General features: G+C 30.0%; 1 protein-coding gene across 2 annotated transcripts in view; it reads right to left on the bottom strand.

Annotated features, from left to right (window-relative positions):
• The window catches only part of LOC143190903 (very long chain fatty acid elongase AAEL008004), a 64,959-nt gene that overhangs the window by 32,919 nt on the left and 11,898 nt on the right, over positions 1 to 20,142 (bottom strand). The window contains exons 2-3 of one of the 2 annotated variants that reach the window (XM_076395495.1): positions 15,802 to 15,986; positions 478 to 535 (exon numbers count right to left, since the gene is read on the bottom strand). In XM_076395495.1, the coding sequence (XP_076251610.1) occupies positions 478 to 535 (58 nt within the window). In that variant the 5' untranslated portion in view covers positions 15,802 to 15,986. The remainder of the gene's footprint in view (positions 1 to 477; positions 536 to 15,801; positions 15,987 to 20,142) is intronic. The other variant, XM_076395494.1, reaches the window with a different exon arrangement.

The raw sequence follows: 20,142 nt of genomic DNA, 5'->3' as shown, positions 1-20,142 counted from the left end.
GCCGAAAGTAGTAGAACTTAAATAAAACAACTCGTCTTTGGATATTAATTTACTCAAAGAAGATAGACAATAATCTGTATTTTTTACATAATTGTTTTCTCTCCAACATCTTAACAAGAACTTAATAATTTTTAACTAAGCTATGTATATCCTCCATTATTCCATTAACTTTAAACAATGACAATAGGGGCAAAAATAAACCGTTATATAGAAAGACAAATTAAACTTTCAATTACAATTTAAAATTTAAATATCACTCTTTAAAATATATTTTTTCTTGGTATATACGTTCACAACTTCGACTATTAACCAATCGCTATTAGGAAGCGACAATCTTAAGATCAATGCCGTATTATTGAAATGCTATCTTCTGTTTTCGCAATTTCATTAAATATCGAATGACCTTTGATATATTATATTAGGCACACCTTAAACATTTTTATTGTGTCAACGATAGTTTTGTTTTGTAATACTCACCACTGTAGTCCATCACATTTTGATAAGCGTCTAATATTGGATGAAGCAATATGGCCATCTAGAAGAAAAACAAGTATATTACTATAAACTAATTATAATTAGTATTTATAGAAAAATAAAGAAAGATGAAGAAGTTCTCTACGTAAACATTCAGTCATTTTAGGCATTCATAAAGCATGTCAATTAAATAATTATGATTAAAGAAATACATTCCCATCGTTAAACAAATATTTTAGTGTAAAATTTAAAGGAAACTTATTATTTTATGAAATAATAATTAAATATTATGTTTGAAAGAAAAATCTTAATACTGATACAGTATCAAAATAAATAAGATAAAACTGGGTATATATATATATATATATATATATATATATATTTATATATTTATATATATATATAGATAGATATATATATATATTTATATATTTATATATATATATTTATATATATATATATATATTTATATATATATATTTATATATATATATATATATATATATATATATATATATATTTATATATATATAGTTTCTCAGGTTCTTCAATGAGTTTCTCAGGGGTTTATTGAATTCAATTCTTTTAAGTTGATCTTTCACTACAAATATTACAATATATTATATATAATTAAAATGTGAATAGAAATCTGTTATTTATTCATTTACCGATTATAAGGACGTGATTATTTTTCAAATTTTTCTATTTTTCAAGAAAAAAACGTAAATAAGTACGAATTCGCTCTATTTATTTGTTTAAGATCAAAAATATATTTAATTTGGAGCCTTGTGCATCGTTGACGATTAGTTCTTCTTCATAACTCTCACAAACATTTCGGTTTTGAGGATTCAAAAATATTGAATTATATATTATGAATAGATGACAGACCTATTATTATTGAAAAAACTGGCAACGGTAGTGATTGGATTTGTAAAGACATTGTCTAGTTTGACTTTAACTTAAATTAACTTAAAAGCTTCAAAACTGCAACAGATTCTTCAAAAATTTGTCATTCACACTAGTAAAATGACAGCTGAAGTTGAAGTAATGATTTAATTTGCAAAGCTTTTGTCTACCTTCACTGCAAATTCAATTTGAATATATTTATCGTCCAATTATCTTATTTATCTATCGTCTTATAGCTTCAAAACTGCAACAGATTTTCATAATAAAACACTGATCCTTTTTCTTGTTTGTTAAAAAACTTAAATTATTAATTTCAATTAAATGACATCTGATGTGAACATCATGATTTACACTAGCAGAATGACAATTGAAGAATATGAGAGAACATACGATGCTCCAGCCACAAAATATAGACAGAATGGGAATTTAATACTAACCATAGTTATATATATATATATATATATATATATATATATATAAATCAAGAACTGACTGCTTTTTTTAGTTCTACTCACTTAGATTATCATATAATTTAATTTTTTCGGTCGATTTTCAATTTTTGTTTGTAATTTTCAGCTAATTTGATTCTTTGTCGCCATTTCTATAGCACTAAGTTAAAAATGATTTGTTTCATGCAAAAATGCAAAAATACAGAAAACGCGTATTATTTTCCTGGATGTGAAGGTTTAAATTATTTGTTTTTTGCATTTAAGACTAGACGTTTATAGACCCAAATGTTTGGACATTCAGGATATTGCTTATCCAAGATGCAATTCCTAATTGTAATTTGAATATTCACTAAGTCTTTCATTAAGATCTACATCGATAATTGAATTATGTAATATGTCGTTATACATAATATACCTGTTGAAAGGGAATATATGAGTACACGTTCAATATTAAGCTAGAAGTTGTTCGATCCACATTAGAATCTCTTAGAAAAATAATTATAAACTAAAGTAGGTTTCCTGTTCTTTTTCTTCATTATTTAACCCAACTGTACTACAGCATGCATGCTAGGTTACAAATAGTTATAAATATTATATTAAGCATCAAACTACTTAAATACAATGACATTTGAATACTAAAAATATCTTTATACCCTGATAGCAATATATAGCGCAGTAGCGAATAAAACTTCAATTTTTCTTTCATCAATGAAACACAAAGCACACATATTCGTTTGTATAGGGTGTTCGAAAAATGTCAATTAAACACCAAACTTGTAGTGATGTAAGGTTGGACATTAGTGGTAGTGGCATACATCTTCAATTTTAAATAATTCTATTAAAATAATCAAGGGGTATTAAATCATACGATTTTTATCATTGAAATCAGATAATACAGGACTAAATGTCTAATGTAGAAATGTAATTATTTTGTTTTGTTGCTGTTTTGTTGAAGTCTATATTAATATCTTTCAACTTAGAAGAAAGAAGATACAATAATATCTAAAAATATGATACATTGTATATTCATTTATTTTTCTACTATGTACTTGCTACATAGCTACTATATACATATACTAGTGACCCGCCCCGGCTTCGCACGGGTGCAATGCTGATACTAAATTAAATACACTACAGAAAAAATATGAACGTTGTATATAAAAACATAGCGGCCCGCTCCGACTTTGCACGGGCATAAAATATATATGCCTATGTCACTCAATGAAAACATGATTAAAATCGATCCAGTATTTTTGGTTCATTCATTACTGCCCTTGGCCTGCACGCATTAAATTTGGAGTAAAACAATTCCTCTTCCCCTATACTTACTATGAAGATTTCCTGCTATCTTTGGAATATCTAAATTCATACAATTTTTATTACATTACACATTTTTAAACGCAAATTTTAAATTTGTAATATCTCCGAAAATATTTGTTTAATTTACATGCTGTAAGGAACCATATTGATCTATATTAATTGCACCCTGTATTTAAGGTACTTAATTCGATAAGGATTAATGCCGTATTGCTTAAAATAGATTCGTAAATAAGCCATTTTCTCACGTAAAAATAAACAATAAAAATGGTTAATGTGGGTTATCCCTAAAAGATAAACATATACCATCGCGGACTTTTTTGTAGACCTTTTTATGGTGTACAATACTGTAGTACATTAATTTAATCTAACTCGTAGGGTTAGGCAGCGTTTTTGCTAATTGCTAAATAAGCCTAAAAAAATAGGTTAATTTACGACATCACGTTAGAAACCTCTAAAATTAGCAATGTTGCCTTAGTATATTATGCATGTATTATACATATAAACCTTCCTCTTGAATCACTCTATCTATTGAAAAAACGCATCAAAATCCGTTGCGTAGTTTTAAAGATTTAAACGCACATAGGGATATAGGGACAGAAAAGGCAACTTGGTTTTATACTATGTAGTGATATATATATATATATATATATATATATATATATATATATATATATATATATATATATATATATATATTAAAATCTCATTTTACCGACGAGTCACTATTATAAGGCTTAAGCCTACCTTAGCCAGTGATCAACTTAGAAATCATCTCAGAAAACATCCAGTCTTACCCAGCCTGGTTACTGGCGTGACTGAGATAATTTTCCTTGTCGGATTTTGCATAATATATATATATATATATATATATATATATATATATATATATATATATATATATATATATATATATATATATATATATATATACCTTTTTAAGGTGCAAAAATTTCATTCCCTTTTATTTCAACGAATAACAAAGACAGCAAGATCAAAATCAAATCGAAATTCCTTTAAAGATTTATTAAGTAATTGTCCCTTGCCTCTCTTCTACCCTCATTGTTATCAACTCATTACAAATTGTCAGTATTCAAACTGCTTTTGGATTGCCGCTACTTTACATACATTTTGGGACACTCTATATGATTCCAATAGTTATACAGCTGGCAGTGACAATAAAATGCGACCATTTGCATTCGCGCTAAGCTTCTACTCGATTGATTCTTGCTAAACATAGATTTAGCATTGGTCAATGTTTATTATTTGTTTCGCGCTATAGGGAAAAGTAATTAAAATAATTAGATTTATAGCATTCGCGAGTGTTGTCATCGTTTAGAAAAATACCGTACATGAATTTATGCAGGTGGTGGCTGATTTACAATTGTAATGCCGTCATTTTTTTTTATTTAAATAAATACTCGACATAAAACAACATTTACAAGGATTACGATTACTAGTGATCTATGATTCTTTCAATATTTAATCTTGTGTAGGTTTTTTACAGCGAAAAGATTGAGGAAGTTAGAAAAGTTTATTTATAATAATATCGTCAACCAACCTCACAATTCCAAAGGTGGTGAAAGTGAATTTTCTTTGTTTATATTTTCTCGATATTGTTTTCCTAAAACACAGACAGACATATACCATCCTTTTAAGGATATCATAAATCGTTCCGAATATACATGGTATTTAGAATTCCATCTGGTAGGTCGATATTTTAGACCTCTTAATTTTAGGTCGTTATATTTTTAAAAAAATGGTATTGAACAATAATGTAAAGGAAGTTGGCGGTATTCCTCTTCTTTTCAATTGTAGAATGTTTCGCCTTTGCGAATACTTAGCAACATTATTTGCCAGATATGATCTTAACACGTCAAAGGGACGTTAGAACTTGCGTTGGGAACTATCGACTAAAACAGTCGATAGTCAAAAAACTAGCGACTGAAAATAGTAATTCCTATTTTTAGTCAAATGCACGGTTGGACTGTTTTCTTTTCAATTAGTGATGTCGGACGAAGATGTACGAATCCTTTCCTGTAAAAATTGTGAGAGAGGAAAGGACGGAGATAATTCCTTGGAGCAGTTAATTTTATATGTGGCTTATATTTTCCAACGGTAGTATAAGCGAGATGTACATATTCCTTCACGTACTAACTATAAAAAAGAAAAGGAAAAGAATAATTACTGAATACTATTAACAAGCAATTAATAATTTAATTTTAAACGAAGTAGAATTACTTTTATATTTGGAGGTTCTGTGGATCTAACAAAAGGAATGGAATTTTCTATGGAATGGAGTAATACCCCACAAATGTTTTATCGTATTTTAATATGTTAATTACTATTTTTAAATAATATTCTATAATAAATATAGACAATATAATAGAACTTAAACAAAACCTAAAAACTAAAGATGTACAACAAACATAAATATGTACAATTTCAACCATTAAAGACCTAAAAGGTATGCACATATCCAGGGAGATACCACTACTTAAAATGTAAAAATTAAAATATGTGTCTAGAACTCTATCTTATGGGTGGCGTGGAAAAGAGTTCAATGTAAATATAATAAAACAACTCGAACCTACAAAATATTATAATTTTGTTTTTAATTGTAGTTTTAAGTCCTTGGATAATATATGCATTAGATGTACTATAATGTTAAAATCACTACATAGTATAAAACAAAGTCGCCTTTTCTGTCCCTATATCCCTATGTGCGCTTAAATCTTTAAAACTACGCAACGGATTTTGATGCGGTTTTTTTCAATAGATAGAGTGATTCAAGAGGAAGGTTTATATGTATAATACATGCATAATATACTAAGACAACATTGCTAATTTTAGAGGTTTCTAACGTGATGTCGTAAATTAACCTATTTTTAGGCTTATTTAGCAATTAGCAAAAACGCTGCCTAACCCTACGAGTTAGATCAAATTAATGTACTACAGTATTGTACACCATAAAAAGGTCTACAAAAAAGTCCGCGATGGTATATGTTTATCTTTTAGGGATAACCCACATTAACCATTTTTATTGTTTACTTTTTACGTGAGAAAATGGCTTATTTACGAAGCTATTTTAAGCAATACGGCATTAATCCTTATCGAATTAAGTACCTTAAATACAGTGTGCAATTAATATAGTTCAATATGGTTACAGCATTTAAATTAAACAAATATTTTCGGAGATATTACAAATTTAAAATTTGCGTTTAAAAATGTGTAATGTAATAAAAATTGTATGAATTTAGATATTCCAAAGATAGCAGGAAATCTTCATAGTAAGTATAGGGGAAGAGGAATTGTTTTACTCCAAATTTAATGCGTGCAGGCCAAGGGAAGTAATGAATGAACCAAAAATACTGGATCGATTTTAATCATGTTTTCATTGAGTGACATAGGCATATATATTTTATGCCCGTGCAAAGTCGGAGCGGGCCGCTATGTTTTTATATACAACGTTCATATTTTTTCTGTAGTGTATTTAATTTAGTATCAGTATTGTACCCGTGCGAAGCCGGGGCGGGTCGCTAGTAAATTATATTTGAATACAATATTTTTGTTTAATTATTTTATTTAGATTAGAATTTTTTTGTATCTCAAACCCAAGCAGGATGTGATACCTTGACCACTGAACCGATCCAGCAATTTGCTAAGTGTAATATGTAAAATATCAAAAATCGCCATAAATAATCGGTAAAAACTGTTGACTTTTAACGATGATTTATTATTGAATGGACGGAACCTCTTGTCGTTAAATGTTGTGCATTTTCAAATGGTGCCTTAACAATTTATTCAATGGTCATTAATTTAATGACATTATTAAAATATGTTTCCTGATCTCGGTTCAAGAATATCTAACGATCGTGTTCACTACTTTGCATTTAATTTTGTGTAATGTAGAGTTCGACTTGCGATCGATTCATTTTCAAGGTTTTAACACAATATTTCGGACCTTGAACGTGTCTTCGTTGTGATTCACATCAATTAAAATTTTCAATTTTGTAGTAAATATATACTATAGACATAGGGAAATAGAGATTCAACATTATAGGAAATTTTGGAGAAATGTTTCTCGACGTCCAACATGTATGGTACTTGACATATTACTTGTTTTAATCGCTATGTTATGAGCCGCGACGGAATCTGATTGGTCGCTTCATTCTATGGTTTGTTTATTTATTTTGTACGCCATTTTCAATGTGCCTCATATAAAGAACATTGCGACAGCTTTTTATAACGTTTATAGATTAAATTTTTATTTTATTAGTATATACGTAGTACGTAAGTTGATAGTTGATGGAATATTTGATGTATTGTAAGGATTTTTGTCTCTTTATGTTTACGCAGTCTCTCTTGGTGTTTTTTTCGCATACTGTTTAACTCCGTTGATTGTTGGTACCCTTAGATCGTTGTGGATGCTTTTTTAATATACTATGAGTTACTAATTACCTTTACCTCTAACAATATTGCGAAGAAGTTTTTTCGTAAGTTTAGCCCATGTTGATCATGAATTACCTCATAGTTACACACTGAAGGTCCACACTGGTGGTTAAGGTTATTAGTTTAGCCACAAGGGTGTTAGACTTTTTGCAGATTGATAAACTTGTTAGTACATAATTTAATATGTGCTTATATTTTCCAACAATAGTATAAGCGATATGGAGATGTACGTATTCCTTCACGTACTAACTATAAAAAAGAAAAGGAAAAATATAATTACTGAATACTATTAACAAGCAATTAATAATTTAATTTTAAACCAAGTAGAATTACTTTTATATTTGAAGGTTCTGTGGATCTGAAAAAAGGATTAGAATTTTCTATGGAATGGAATAATACCCCACAAATGTTTTATCGTATTTTGATATGTTAATTGCGATTTTTAGATAATACACAATAATAAATATAAATAATACAATAGAACTTAAACAAAACCTAAAAACTAAAGATGTACAATAAGCATAAATATGTACAATTTGAACACCTAACGGTATGCACTTATCCAGGGGGATACATACCACTACTTAAAATGTAAAAATTAAAATATGTTCCTAGAACCCTACCTCATAGGTGGCGTGAAAAAGAGTTCAATGTAAATATAACAAAACAACTCTAACCTACAAAATATTATAATTTTGTTCTTAATTGTAGTTTTAAGTCCTTCGATAATATATGCATTATATGTACTATAATGTTAAAATAAATTATATTTGAAAACAATATTTTTGTTTAATAATTTTATTTAGATTAGATTTTTTTGTGTCAAAGCCAAAAAAAAAGTATATAAATAAATTTTGAATAGACTATATGCCTCAGCAAGATGTGATACCTTGATCACTGCGCCAACCGATCCGTCAATTTCCGTGTTTTTTTCCATACTGTTTAATTCCGTTGATTGTTGGTACCCTTAGATCGTTGTGGATGTTTTTTGTTAAATAAACTATGAGTTACTAATTACCTTTTTTACTAATTACCTGAAGGTCCACACTAGTGGTTAAGGTTATTAGTTTAGGGTTAATACTTTTTGCAGATCGATAAACTTGTTAGTACATAAGTTGTTTGATTTTGTAAAAGTTTTTTTTTCTTGGAATTAAATCCAAATTAGCTATTATTATATTAAAAAGTGAACGCCTTAAAAATATTATATGAAGTGTCATCCTGTAAAGAATTTTCGAGGCCATGCGTTCCCATTCTTAATCAAGGTAGAAATAAAGGAAATGTTCTCATTTAAATTTAAATTTATAGATTTAAGTTAACACAATTAATTTAAATAATTTTAATCTGTTTTACCTTCAATTTTATCTCAACTGTAGGAGTATATAACATTGAAAAGCATATATACATAAGCAAAAATAAATTTAATCAGTTTGAAGTAAAACAACACATCATTATCTGATATTTAGATTAAGCCATCTCCTAATAACTCTATTCTTTGTAGTAGTTTTAGTGAAGTAATATTTGTTGAAAATCAATGTAATGTACGCAAGTTCATGAAAATTGTGGTCAAATTGAACGAATTGCGTTGTCACTCTCCGTATAGTCCTGATTCAGTTGGCAGTGATTACAGGCTGCAGAGATTGTTTCAGAGAAAGATGTTTAGATGAAATAGAGAAGTGATTAACGCCTACTTTGACAGAAAAGACAAATATTTCTACGAATAAAAGGAGCGCTGAACTGTATATATTACTCCTGCAGGACATCTTGGTGAATAATGTTAAAAGTTACTATTTTTAAACGATTTCAAAAAATGAAGAAGCTTCTATGTTGAGCTGTGTACATATATATTTTTAATGTATGTTCGCTGATTTCTCCGTCAGTTATGGACCGATTTTCAAAATTCTTTTTTATTCGAAAGGGTCGAAACTTCCTAGGTGGTCCCATTGGAACCAAGTTAGATTTTTTTATCTAAAATAATCATATATTTGTGTATAATGTTACTCCTGAACTGATGTGACGTAAAATCGGAAGTAGTTCAGTGTAAAAGCAATTCAATTTGCTTTTTACGTACTAACCATATCATATGAGAAGTAGAAATATTGCAGGCTGTTGCTTCTATGTAAATTCTAGTAAATATTTGACACTAACAAGAGAACATGAAAGAGACATAGAAACAAAATGAAATTAAGAAATAAACAAATCTAATTTGTTGCTCGGAAATGATAATCGACAGACTATCGACTGTTTAGTCATTCACTACTTTTTGCTATCGACTGTTTCAATGACTATTTTTGGTTTGACTGATTTAACTACTTTTTACCAGTGACTGTTTCAGTCGCTATTTTCGGTTCGACTGATTTTTTTACTATTTACTATCAACTGTTTCAGTCGTGTACTTTTAATTACTATTTTTGATTCTATTAGTTTAATTCGACTGATCTTTAACGTTCTGACTCTGTCGTCCTAGCCGCGACCTTGAGAAAAATGTACCCAATTTATGGTTACATAGATTTATATGTAATACATATAGTTTTATGATTATTTTTTCTAGTTTGCTTGTAAATAACAATATATATTAATATAGCAGTATTGTGGAACGATATTTTTCAAGATTATTAATGTAATAGGGTAAAAAGATTAAAACTTTGAATGATAAATAGTAAAAATACTTTTGACTGCTTTTATGGCAATAATAGATAGTATTTCAATTACTCTCTGGATTTTTGTTAAAAAAATATTTCCGTTCAGTGATAAATAAAGCATTTACTTACATTTTTTACATTTTTAATTATGTTATGAATTAGTATTTTTCTATGATTAGGTATATGTTTAATTTTTATTTAGTATTTATGGTTATTGTACATCTTTAGTTTTTAGGTTTTGTTTCTATTGTATTATCCATATTTGTTATAGTATATTAATTTAAAATATCAATTAAGATATTAAAATACGATAAAACATTTGTGGGATATTATTCCATTTCATTGAAAAAATCCATTCCTTTTTACATATTTACAGAACATTAAAATATAAAAGTAATTTTACTTCGTTTAAAATTAAATTATTAATTGCATGTTAATAGTATTTCGTAATTATTTTTTCCTTTTCTTTCATAAACTTAGTACGTGAAGGAATATGTATATCTAGGTCTCGTTTATACTACCGTTGGAAAATATAAACACATATAAAATTAACTGTTCCAAGCAATTATTTCCGTCCTTTCCTCTCTCACATATTATACAGACAAGAATTCGTACATCTTCGTCTGACATCACGAATGGAAAAAAAACAGTCGAACCGTGCATTTGACAGTTTTTAGATTATCGACTATTTCGACTGTTTTCAGTCGATATTTCACAACGCTAGTATTAAGCTAAATTATAATACAATAATTTTTGACATGATATACATATAGTTATTTCAAATATCCTATCGTAATCTTTAACATTCTTAAAAAATTAGACAAAATCGAGAACCCAGCGTTGTGCATTAAAATTCCGATTTGATAGTGCAAATAATCCAGTAAAGCTGAACGCAAACCTGTTTGGACGTCTATGCCCATTCCTGAAATAGTTTCTCTTATATAAACGTCCTTGATACTAAACGAACTTTTAACTTTACATTTCCTTTAGAATTTTGCTTAGTGCTGCTATCGTAATTATATAAAAAAAAACTTTGATAACACGTTTAATCTATTTCTTAGATATTTTAATAATTTCGCGGAAATGAAATTGATGAATATTCTTTTTCGGTAAAGAATTTGAACAATGATTAGAACCAGAAATCAGAGGGATTCACTGTGCACACAGCTTACTGAGTGTTATTATTAAGCATACAACTTCTACTAATTATTCATTCATTGCCATACTAAATTACCTTGTCTAAATAGCAGATTTCGACTGTGAAAAAATAAAATATTGTACAAACATATAAAATAGAAATTTTACTGTCTGACATAACAGGTCAATTGAAAAGACCCCGGCCTACCATTGTAAAACACATTTTTTTGGCAAAATTGGTTTCTTTTATTCAATATAATTGCCTTCAAGGGTGATACAATGATTATAGCGACCGTCCAACTTTTCGATCCCATTTTTGTACTACGATTTGCACTTTGCTTCAAAATAGGCCTCAGTTTCGGCGATCACCTCTTCATTTGACGAAAATTTCTTCCCAGCGAGCATTTTTTTGAGGTCTAGGAACAGGAAATAGTTGCTGGGGGCCAGATCTGAAGAATACGGTGGATGAGGAAGTAATTCGAAGCCCAATTCGTGGATTTTTTCCATCGTTTTCACTGACTTGTAATACGGTGCATTGCCTTGGTGAAGCGGCACTTTCTTTCTCTCCAAATGCGGCCGTTTTTCAGAGATTTCGTCCTTCAAACGGTCCAATAACGCTATGTAATAGTCGCTGTTGATGATCCTTCCTTTTTCAAGGCAGTCAATGAAAATTATTCCATGCGCATCATAAAATACAGACGTCATAACATTGCCAGCGGACTGTTGCGTTTTCTCACGCTTTGGAGCATGTTGATCGTGTGCAGTCCACTCGGATGAATGTCGATTGGAGTTTGGAGTGAAATGATGGAGCCATGTTTCATCCATTGTCACATATCATCTTCAAACAATGCTCCGGATTATCAACTCATCGTTGTTTTTGGTCAAAAGTGAGCTCGCGCAGCACCCACTTTGTACAGAGCGTTCTCATACCCAAATATTCATGAATGATATGATGTACACGTTTAGTTGATACTTAGAGTGTCTGCTATTTCATTCAATTTCAATTTACGGCCAAAATCATTTTGTGGAGTTTTTTAATATTTTCGTCACTAGCAACCTCTTTTGGCCATCCACTGTGTTCACCGTCTTCGGTGCTCATTTTACCACGTCTAAACTTAGCATACCCATCCTAGATAGTTGATTTTCCTCGGGCAGTGTCCGGAAACTCGGCATCAAGCGAAGTTTTTGCTTCTATTTTTTCCCCTCAAAAAACAATATTTTAACAACACGCGAAATTCTTTTTCATCCATTTTTTTCACAATAACAAAAGTTGCTTTACTCAAAATGCTATAATTCACAAACTAGTGATCCGACAGCTGTCAAATTTATACACGCATCTTTTGAGGGTTAGGGCTAACTAAAAAACATATGGATTTAATTCTAGTAGCACCATCTATGTGTCAGGCCGGGGACTTTTCAATTGACCTGTTAGCGATAGTTATTATAGGCTATGGTTTTAATGACAATACTTTTAATATTAGAAACATAAATGTAAAAAAGACTCCATGATATCCACTATATTAATAAATATTTTTTATAAATGTGAATTAATTATAACAGTTTTTAAAAGGTTAAAAACCTCTATTTTTTTTAATACATTATAATATGAAAGGGGTCAATTTTTTTGCATAACTACATTCTGTACAAATAATGTTCCATCTGATACCAAAATCATTAAATAAGAATAAACGGTTTTACCATCATAAAAACGATTTACCAAATCGTTCTAGCTAATTTAAATACCGAATTTCACATTTAAATGACCATCTATCCAATCTATAAATATTTAGTTTCAATTAACATAGTTTATATTAATTTTAGACGATACTTTGATTAATGTAAAAAGGTCAAAACTGTATTATAACATTTTTACATACGAAATACTATTTTTTATCGTTTTTGTTATGTATTTTATGGATTTTTTTTATTGATGATTATATATGAATTTATTCAACGGTACTTGTACTTTATTCGCTATTGTTTAAATTAAACGATGAATTCTTTAATGTATGCCAATAAATTAATAATACATTGTTTAATGAATATTAAAAACGAAGAATAACAATGATATAGGTATTAGTGATGACTTTAAAATATTATAGTAGCTCAGGAATGTAAGCGTCATTCATGCTGACTGTTATTTGTTTCAAATTTTGTAATAAAAGGACTGAATATTCTCAGTATAATTAATTAAAAAAGTCTGAGCAAATTCTTATGAATTAATAATATTTTATTTGATTTTAAGTTCCTCTTGTTTATTATATTTTAATTATAACTTGTGTATTGTATTGTTAGCTGGTTAAAATTAATTAATGAGAACGTTATTGATATTTGATATGTTTCATATTATTTAAACATTTTCATGATCAATTTGTTTCTCTGCATATAGAAAGAGTTCAGTCTGTTGCTTCTGATTTGACTTAATCAACTTAGAAGAAATTTTAATGAAGTCATACAATAACGCCCTTGAAAATAAGAGGGCATGGAACATTCTGTACATATAAAAGTGGTGTTAGTAACTTATTCTCCAAGAAGTTCCAAAAGGTTATTATCATTATATTTTCTGTTTCTACTTACTAGAAAAGAAAAGTGCAGTTTAAATTTATCTAAAATTGGCTGGTGTTTATGGTGATGAGTAGCGAACCCCATTCTCTCGGCAACATTCGCTTAATAGTATAAAGCAGCCGTCATAGGAAACTTGTGAAGATCATATAGAGTATCTAACAGAAGCTGAAGCTTGTAATTCAGCTTGAAAATTTTTTAATGCTGATGAATTATAACATTCGTTCATAATTCTACTCAATAAAAGTAAAAATAGGAAATGAGTTTAGACTTTAGACAGAAGCTGAAGCTTTTAATTTAGCTTAACAATTTAATGGTGATGAATTATCAGTTTTCAGTTCAGTTTTCTATTTTTCTATATTTCTATATATTTTCTTTCACAATGTTTGTATTAAGCTAAATTATCATATCATAATTTTTGACATAAAAATACATATATTTCTAATATCCTATCGCAATCTTTAACATTCTTACAAAACGAGACAAAATATTGAGAATCCAGCACTGTACATTAAAATTCCGATTTGGTAGTGCCAATAATCCAGTAAAACTAAACGCAAACTAGTTTGAATGTTTTTGCCCATTCCTGAAATAGTTTCTCTTCTATGAACGTCCTTGATACTAAATGAACTTTTAACTTTACATTTCGTTTAGAATTTAACTTAGTGCTGCTATCCAGCAAACATTTAGCTGCTTTTTTTCAAGTGCAATGAAAGTAAACGACATTTTGTTAATCAATTTTGAAATAACCGAAAGATTTATTTAAAAATTGAAAATAAATCGTTTCAAGAGGAGAATATTCTAAAAGACAATAAAGTAATTTTCAATAACAAATTAACGGTTGTCAATTTATGCTCTTGTACATCTTTCAATTACATCGTTTAACCACATTGCAGATTGAGCATAAGAAATAGTAGTATCAAAACTACTGTTCGCGAAAAATATCCCTCAAAATGAATTCACAATTAAGTGCGTATAACTTTCTTTAAAATACCTTTCTTTGGCATCGTTACTGTATCGGTTTAAGTATCTCAAGGGCGCCCTACAATATTTTAAGAATGGATATAGCCATCAAAACAAGTTTACTTCGACCTTTGGTCGTTTTATTTACATTTTGATCGACATTCTCACGGCATACTACCGAATTATCTACCAAAAAATTATTGAAAGGTTGTCTGGTAGCTTGTTTTATGAATCATATAGTCGCAGTGAACAATTTGTAAGTATTTTTAATTAGACATTTTATCGTCTATCGATGGTATCACGACCCCTAATATAATTATCGTTAAAACCCCCAAACAGTTGTGTATTTTTGTTCAAATGTAGACATTTCTTATATGTTAAGGTGGGAACCAGTTAGTATAATTTGAAGATAGGTAATTTATTCACAGCAATAGGATCACTCATATGTAAGTATTATTATATCAAAAGTGCAATTAACGTAAAATCGAGATAAATAACACTGTTAATAATATTTTAGGTTAAGCCTCGTTTGTTTTGTTTAATGTGTATATGAGTCCCAATAATTAACCGACATCGAAAAAGGAGGAGGATGTATGTTCGACAGTACGTATTCTTTTAAATTTATGTTCGTTATTATTATTTTTAATTATCATTATAAAATTTTCAGTAGTCATCTAGCCTATTGGCAAATATTTTGGTACAAGAATAGGACAACATCCCGTTGCAAACTGTTGACACTCTACGAAATCATTCCGCAAGAATTGCAGCTATTTTAAACACAAATGGTCACTCGATACTTAACAAATAAATATTGTGTATATGGCAGGTATTCATAATATTTCGCATATCTTTTGTATCTTAAGTTATAGCTATTTATATATATTTTAAAGTCTCCTTTTTACCAGCGAGGGTTTATCTGGACAGGACCTACTGTTTAACGTGGACACCGAACCACGGTTCTCGGCATTAAGCCTACCGACTGGCCAGTGATCAACTTAGAGAAACTATCCCAGCAGACATCCGGTCTTGCCCAGCCTTGTTACTGGCCTGACTGGGATGGTTATTCCATGTCGAACTTTACACTGGCCTATAAAGACATTTACAGTTACAATAAAAAGTACATCCATACCTCATCAGGCCTATATAAATAAAAATATTTCTAAAATTAACAAAAAATTTGAAAAACTAAAACGAGATTTTGTTGAAAAATAAAAACAATACCTAAAATAACTTGTCTCTAATGGTTCTTGAACCTTGCTCTCCATTGGCCACGAACAAAAAAAAAGAGTCATAGTCCACATCGGATTATCCCCAGCGACATCAAAATAAAATACCATTACAAATTTTGAATAGCAAATATTCCGTTAATTATTGAACTGATTATATATGAATGTTAATTTAGCCATTTATATGGAATATCCACGTCAATATTTGTCCATAATCTATCAAAATTCATGTATTAATCAGCATATCATCGACATTAGCACAAGTTTGTTTAAATTTAGATGGTATACAAATGATGGTCACAAAATATTACTCAGTTAGTTCTTAATGGCTTTATTTCATGTTTTATTCAAATAATGGTCATAATAATTACTGGTAATTGTTAATAACATTAATTATTGGTAATATAATAATAATATAATAATTATTGATAAAAGATGTGGTAGTTTTATTCTTGGAAATGAGTACAACATATTTTATTTAAAGTATCATAAACGTTTCCATCAACTAGAACATATGGCAGTCATAGTAATCTGATAGGTCTTTGTCTGGTGAATAGGGCGGTTGGTGTAGGTATTCTTATTTAAGCATATCTTCGTACATTTTCACTGTTTTTACGCATTATTACATCTCGAGAATAAAAAGTTTATTATTCAATTACTTCGGTATTACACAATAGACATGTTCTCTTTTTACTGTTAGGCGAGACGATTATCAATATATCTCATCCCTAATCAGCAATATCATCCCTAATCAGCAAATGGGCAAATTGGGTGCTACTGATTTATAGATGTACAGAAAGTTATTTGATGGCTTCAGCTTGCAATTTATCGTCTTTACGGGTATATACTTAATAACTCAATAATCCTAAATAGAAATTTCTTTTGTTACGTAGAGAGATGACAAAACAATCAGTTATTATTTCGCATTTTGCAATCGTTGGTCAAAATACAACAAACTGCATATAATGTTTTAAACCCTTCGCCATTTATACCAAAAATAATATTAAATTCTCCATTACAGTAATAATATCATCCTTAACACTCACAAAAATTGAAAACGTGGAATGGAGAATATAGAAAATATATGTAACTATACCTAAATAAATATACCTAGATTTTTCATTAATTTGGATAATGTTATTGCTTATTAATAATATAAAACTCACTAATGTATGAAAGTTATTTATAAATAGAAGCTAATAATTATAATATAAGACAAAATTATTTAACATTTTATAATTATTTAGATTAAATGGTAAAATAACGGAAAATTTAAAAAATGTAAATATAATTTACGATTGTCATGTAAGTATCTCTTTTTATATTAAATCCACAATACGAGCTTAACTTATATTATAACAGGTCAATTGAAAAGTCAGCGGCCTTTCATAGTAAAACAGATTTTTTGGCAAAATTAGTTTTTTTAATTCAACATAATTCCCTTCAAGGGTGATACACTGATTATAGCGACCCTCTAACTTTTCGATACCATTTTTATAGTTCGATATGTCCTTTGCTTCAAAATAAACCTCAGTTTCGGCGATCACCTCTTCATTCGACGAAAATTTCTTCCCAGCGAGCATTCTTTTGAGATCTGATAACAGGAAATAGTCGCTGGCTTATATAGATCTTCATGGATTTATGCCCAATCTTGGTGAAGCAGCACTTTCTTTTTCGTCAAATGCGGCCGTTTTTCGGAGATTTCGTCCTTCAAACGATTCAGTAACTCTATGCAATAGTCGCTGTTGATGGTCCTTCTTTTTTCAAGGTAGTCAATGAAAATTATTCCATGCGCATCCCAATATACAGACGCCATAACCTTGCCAGCCGACTTTTGTGTTTTGCGACTCGAATGACTGTCGATTGGAGTTAGGAGTGAAATGATGGAACCATGTTTCATCCATTGTCAGATATCAACGCAAAAACTCAGTTTATTAAGCTTGATCATCTTCAAACACTGCTCCGAATCATCAACTCGTAGTTGTTCTGGTCAAAAGTGAGTTCACGCGGCATGTACCTTGCACAGAGCTTTCTCATACTCAAATATTCGTGAATGATATGATGTACACGTTCAGTTGATATCTTTAGAGTGTCTGCTATTTCATTCAATTTCAATTTACGGTCATTCAAAATCATTTTGTGGATTTTTTTATGTTTTCGTCGATAACAACCCCTTTTGGGCGTCCGCTCTTCGGTGTTCATTTCACTACGTCTAAACTTAAGCAACTTTTCTTATTGTGAAAAAAATGGATGGAAAGGAATTTCGCGTGTTTATAAAATATTGCTTTTTCAAGGGAAAAAATACAGTTGAAGCAAAAACTTGGCCTGATGCCGAGTTTTCGGACCCTGCACCAGGAAAATCAACTATCTAGGATTGGTATGCTAAGTCTAGACGTGGTGAAATGAGCACCGAAAACGGTGAACGCAGTGGACTCTCGAGAGAGGTTGTTACCGACGAAAACATTTAAAAAATCCATAAAATGATTTTGAATGACTGAAAATTAAAACTGAATGAAATAGCAGACACTCTAAAGATATCAACCGAATGTGTACATCATATAATTCACGAATATTTGAGTATGAGGAAGCTCTGTGCAAAGTAGGTGCCGCGCGAGCTCACTTTTGACCAAAAAGAACGACAACTTGATAATTCGGAGCAGTGTTTGAAGATGATCAAGCGTAATAAATCCGAGTTTTTGCATCAATATGTGACAATGGATGAAATACAGTCGGCTGACAAGATTATGACGTCTGTATTTTGGGATGCGCATAGAATAATTTTTATTGAGTATCTTGAAAAAAGAAGGACCATCAACAGCGACTATTAAATAGAGTTATTGGACCGTTTAAAGGACGAAATCGCCGAAAAACAACCGCATTTGAAGAAAAAGAAAGTGTTGTTTCACCAAGACAATGCACCGTGTCAGGTGAAAACGATGGCAAAAATCCATGAAGGGTTTCGAATTACTTCCTCATCGACGGTATTCTCCAGATCTGGCATCCGACTATTTCCTGTTCTCAGATCTTAAAAGAATGCTCGCTGGGAAGAAGTTTTCGTTGAATGAAGGGGTGATCGCCGAAAACTGAGGCCTATTTTGAAGCAAAGGACAAATTGTACTACAAAAATGGTATCGAAAAGTTGGAGGGTCGCTATAATCAGTGTATCACCCTTGAAGGGAACTATATTGAATAAAAGACTCAATTAACCTGTTATTATTTTTAAATTATTCACTTTACTGTGTTATCAGAGAAACATTATTACCTTAATTAATTGTGCTCGAATTTCGAGTAGAGGGCGATCACTAGTTCATCAGGATATTCAGATATCATCAGGATATTCAGATAGATTCAAACCTTTTACATATATTAAAATTAGGCTGACGCACCTCTGGTTGGATTAAAATATTTTGCCGAAAAACATTTTGTAGGTTAACGATGTACTAAAATCTCGGGCCGACTATATTTGGGAATAACTCTAAAGAAAGCTAGAGTAGTTGATTATACTTAATACGGAAGACTATTGTGACTCGTTTCTTTATTTCTACTAAAATTGTAGTAATATTTTCGTTCGCCTTTCCTAACTATCGAAGGTTTTGCGACTATCGATTAGTACGATAATTGTTCCCATCACTATATATTATAAAAAATAATACCTACTAAAATCGACATTCAACCACAGAAATGAAATATTTGGTAATTTATCGTTAATTATTACATCATTATATTATAATTAGGATATTATTTCCATATTTATGACTAGAGCAATAGGCCAAATAATATTATAGTAATAAATAAATAAGAAATACATGATTGGCAAACACGGCAAGGAAAAGTGTGCGTATATACCTACCAGAAAAAATGTGTGCGTATGTCGCAACTCGTTAATAAACCGACGCCAAGAATTCCGATTTTACATTGAGCAAGTCTCGTTCACTCATTCGGCTTTGCACTTTTTGTTTCGTGTTGGCTAGCAGGTTACGTTGCTGAATGTGAAAGTGGTAATTGGTTCCAATCGTT

This window comes from Rhynchophorus ferrugineus, unplaced genomic scaffold (assembly GCF_030347505.1).
Source record: "Rhynchophorus ferrugineus isolate W39M unplaced genomic scaffold, kcgeb_rfMv2 rfM2, whole genome shotgun sequence".
Taxonomy (NCBI): domain Eukaryota; kingdom Metazoa; phylum Arthropoda; class Insecta; order Coleoptera; family Curculionidae; genus Rhynchophorus; species Rhynchophorus ferrugineus.
This window is presented reverse-complemented; position numbering and strand designations above follow the sequence as displayed.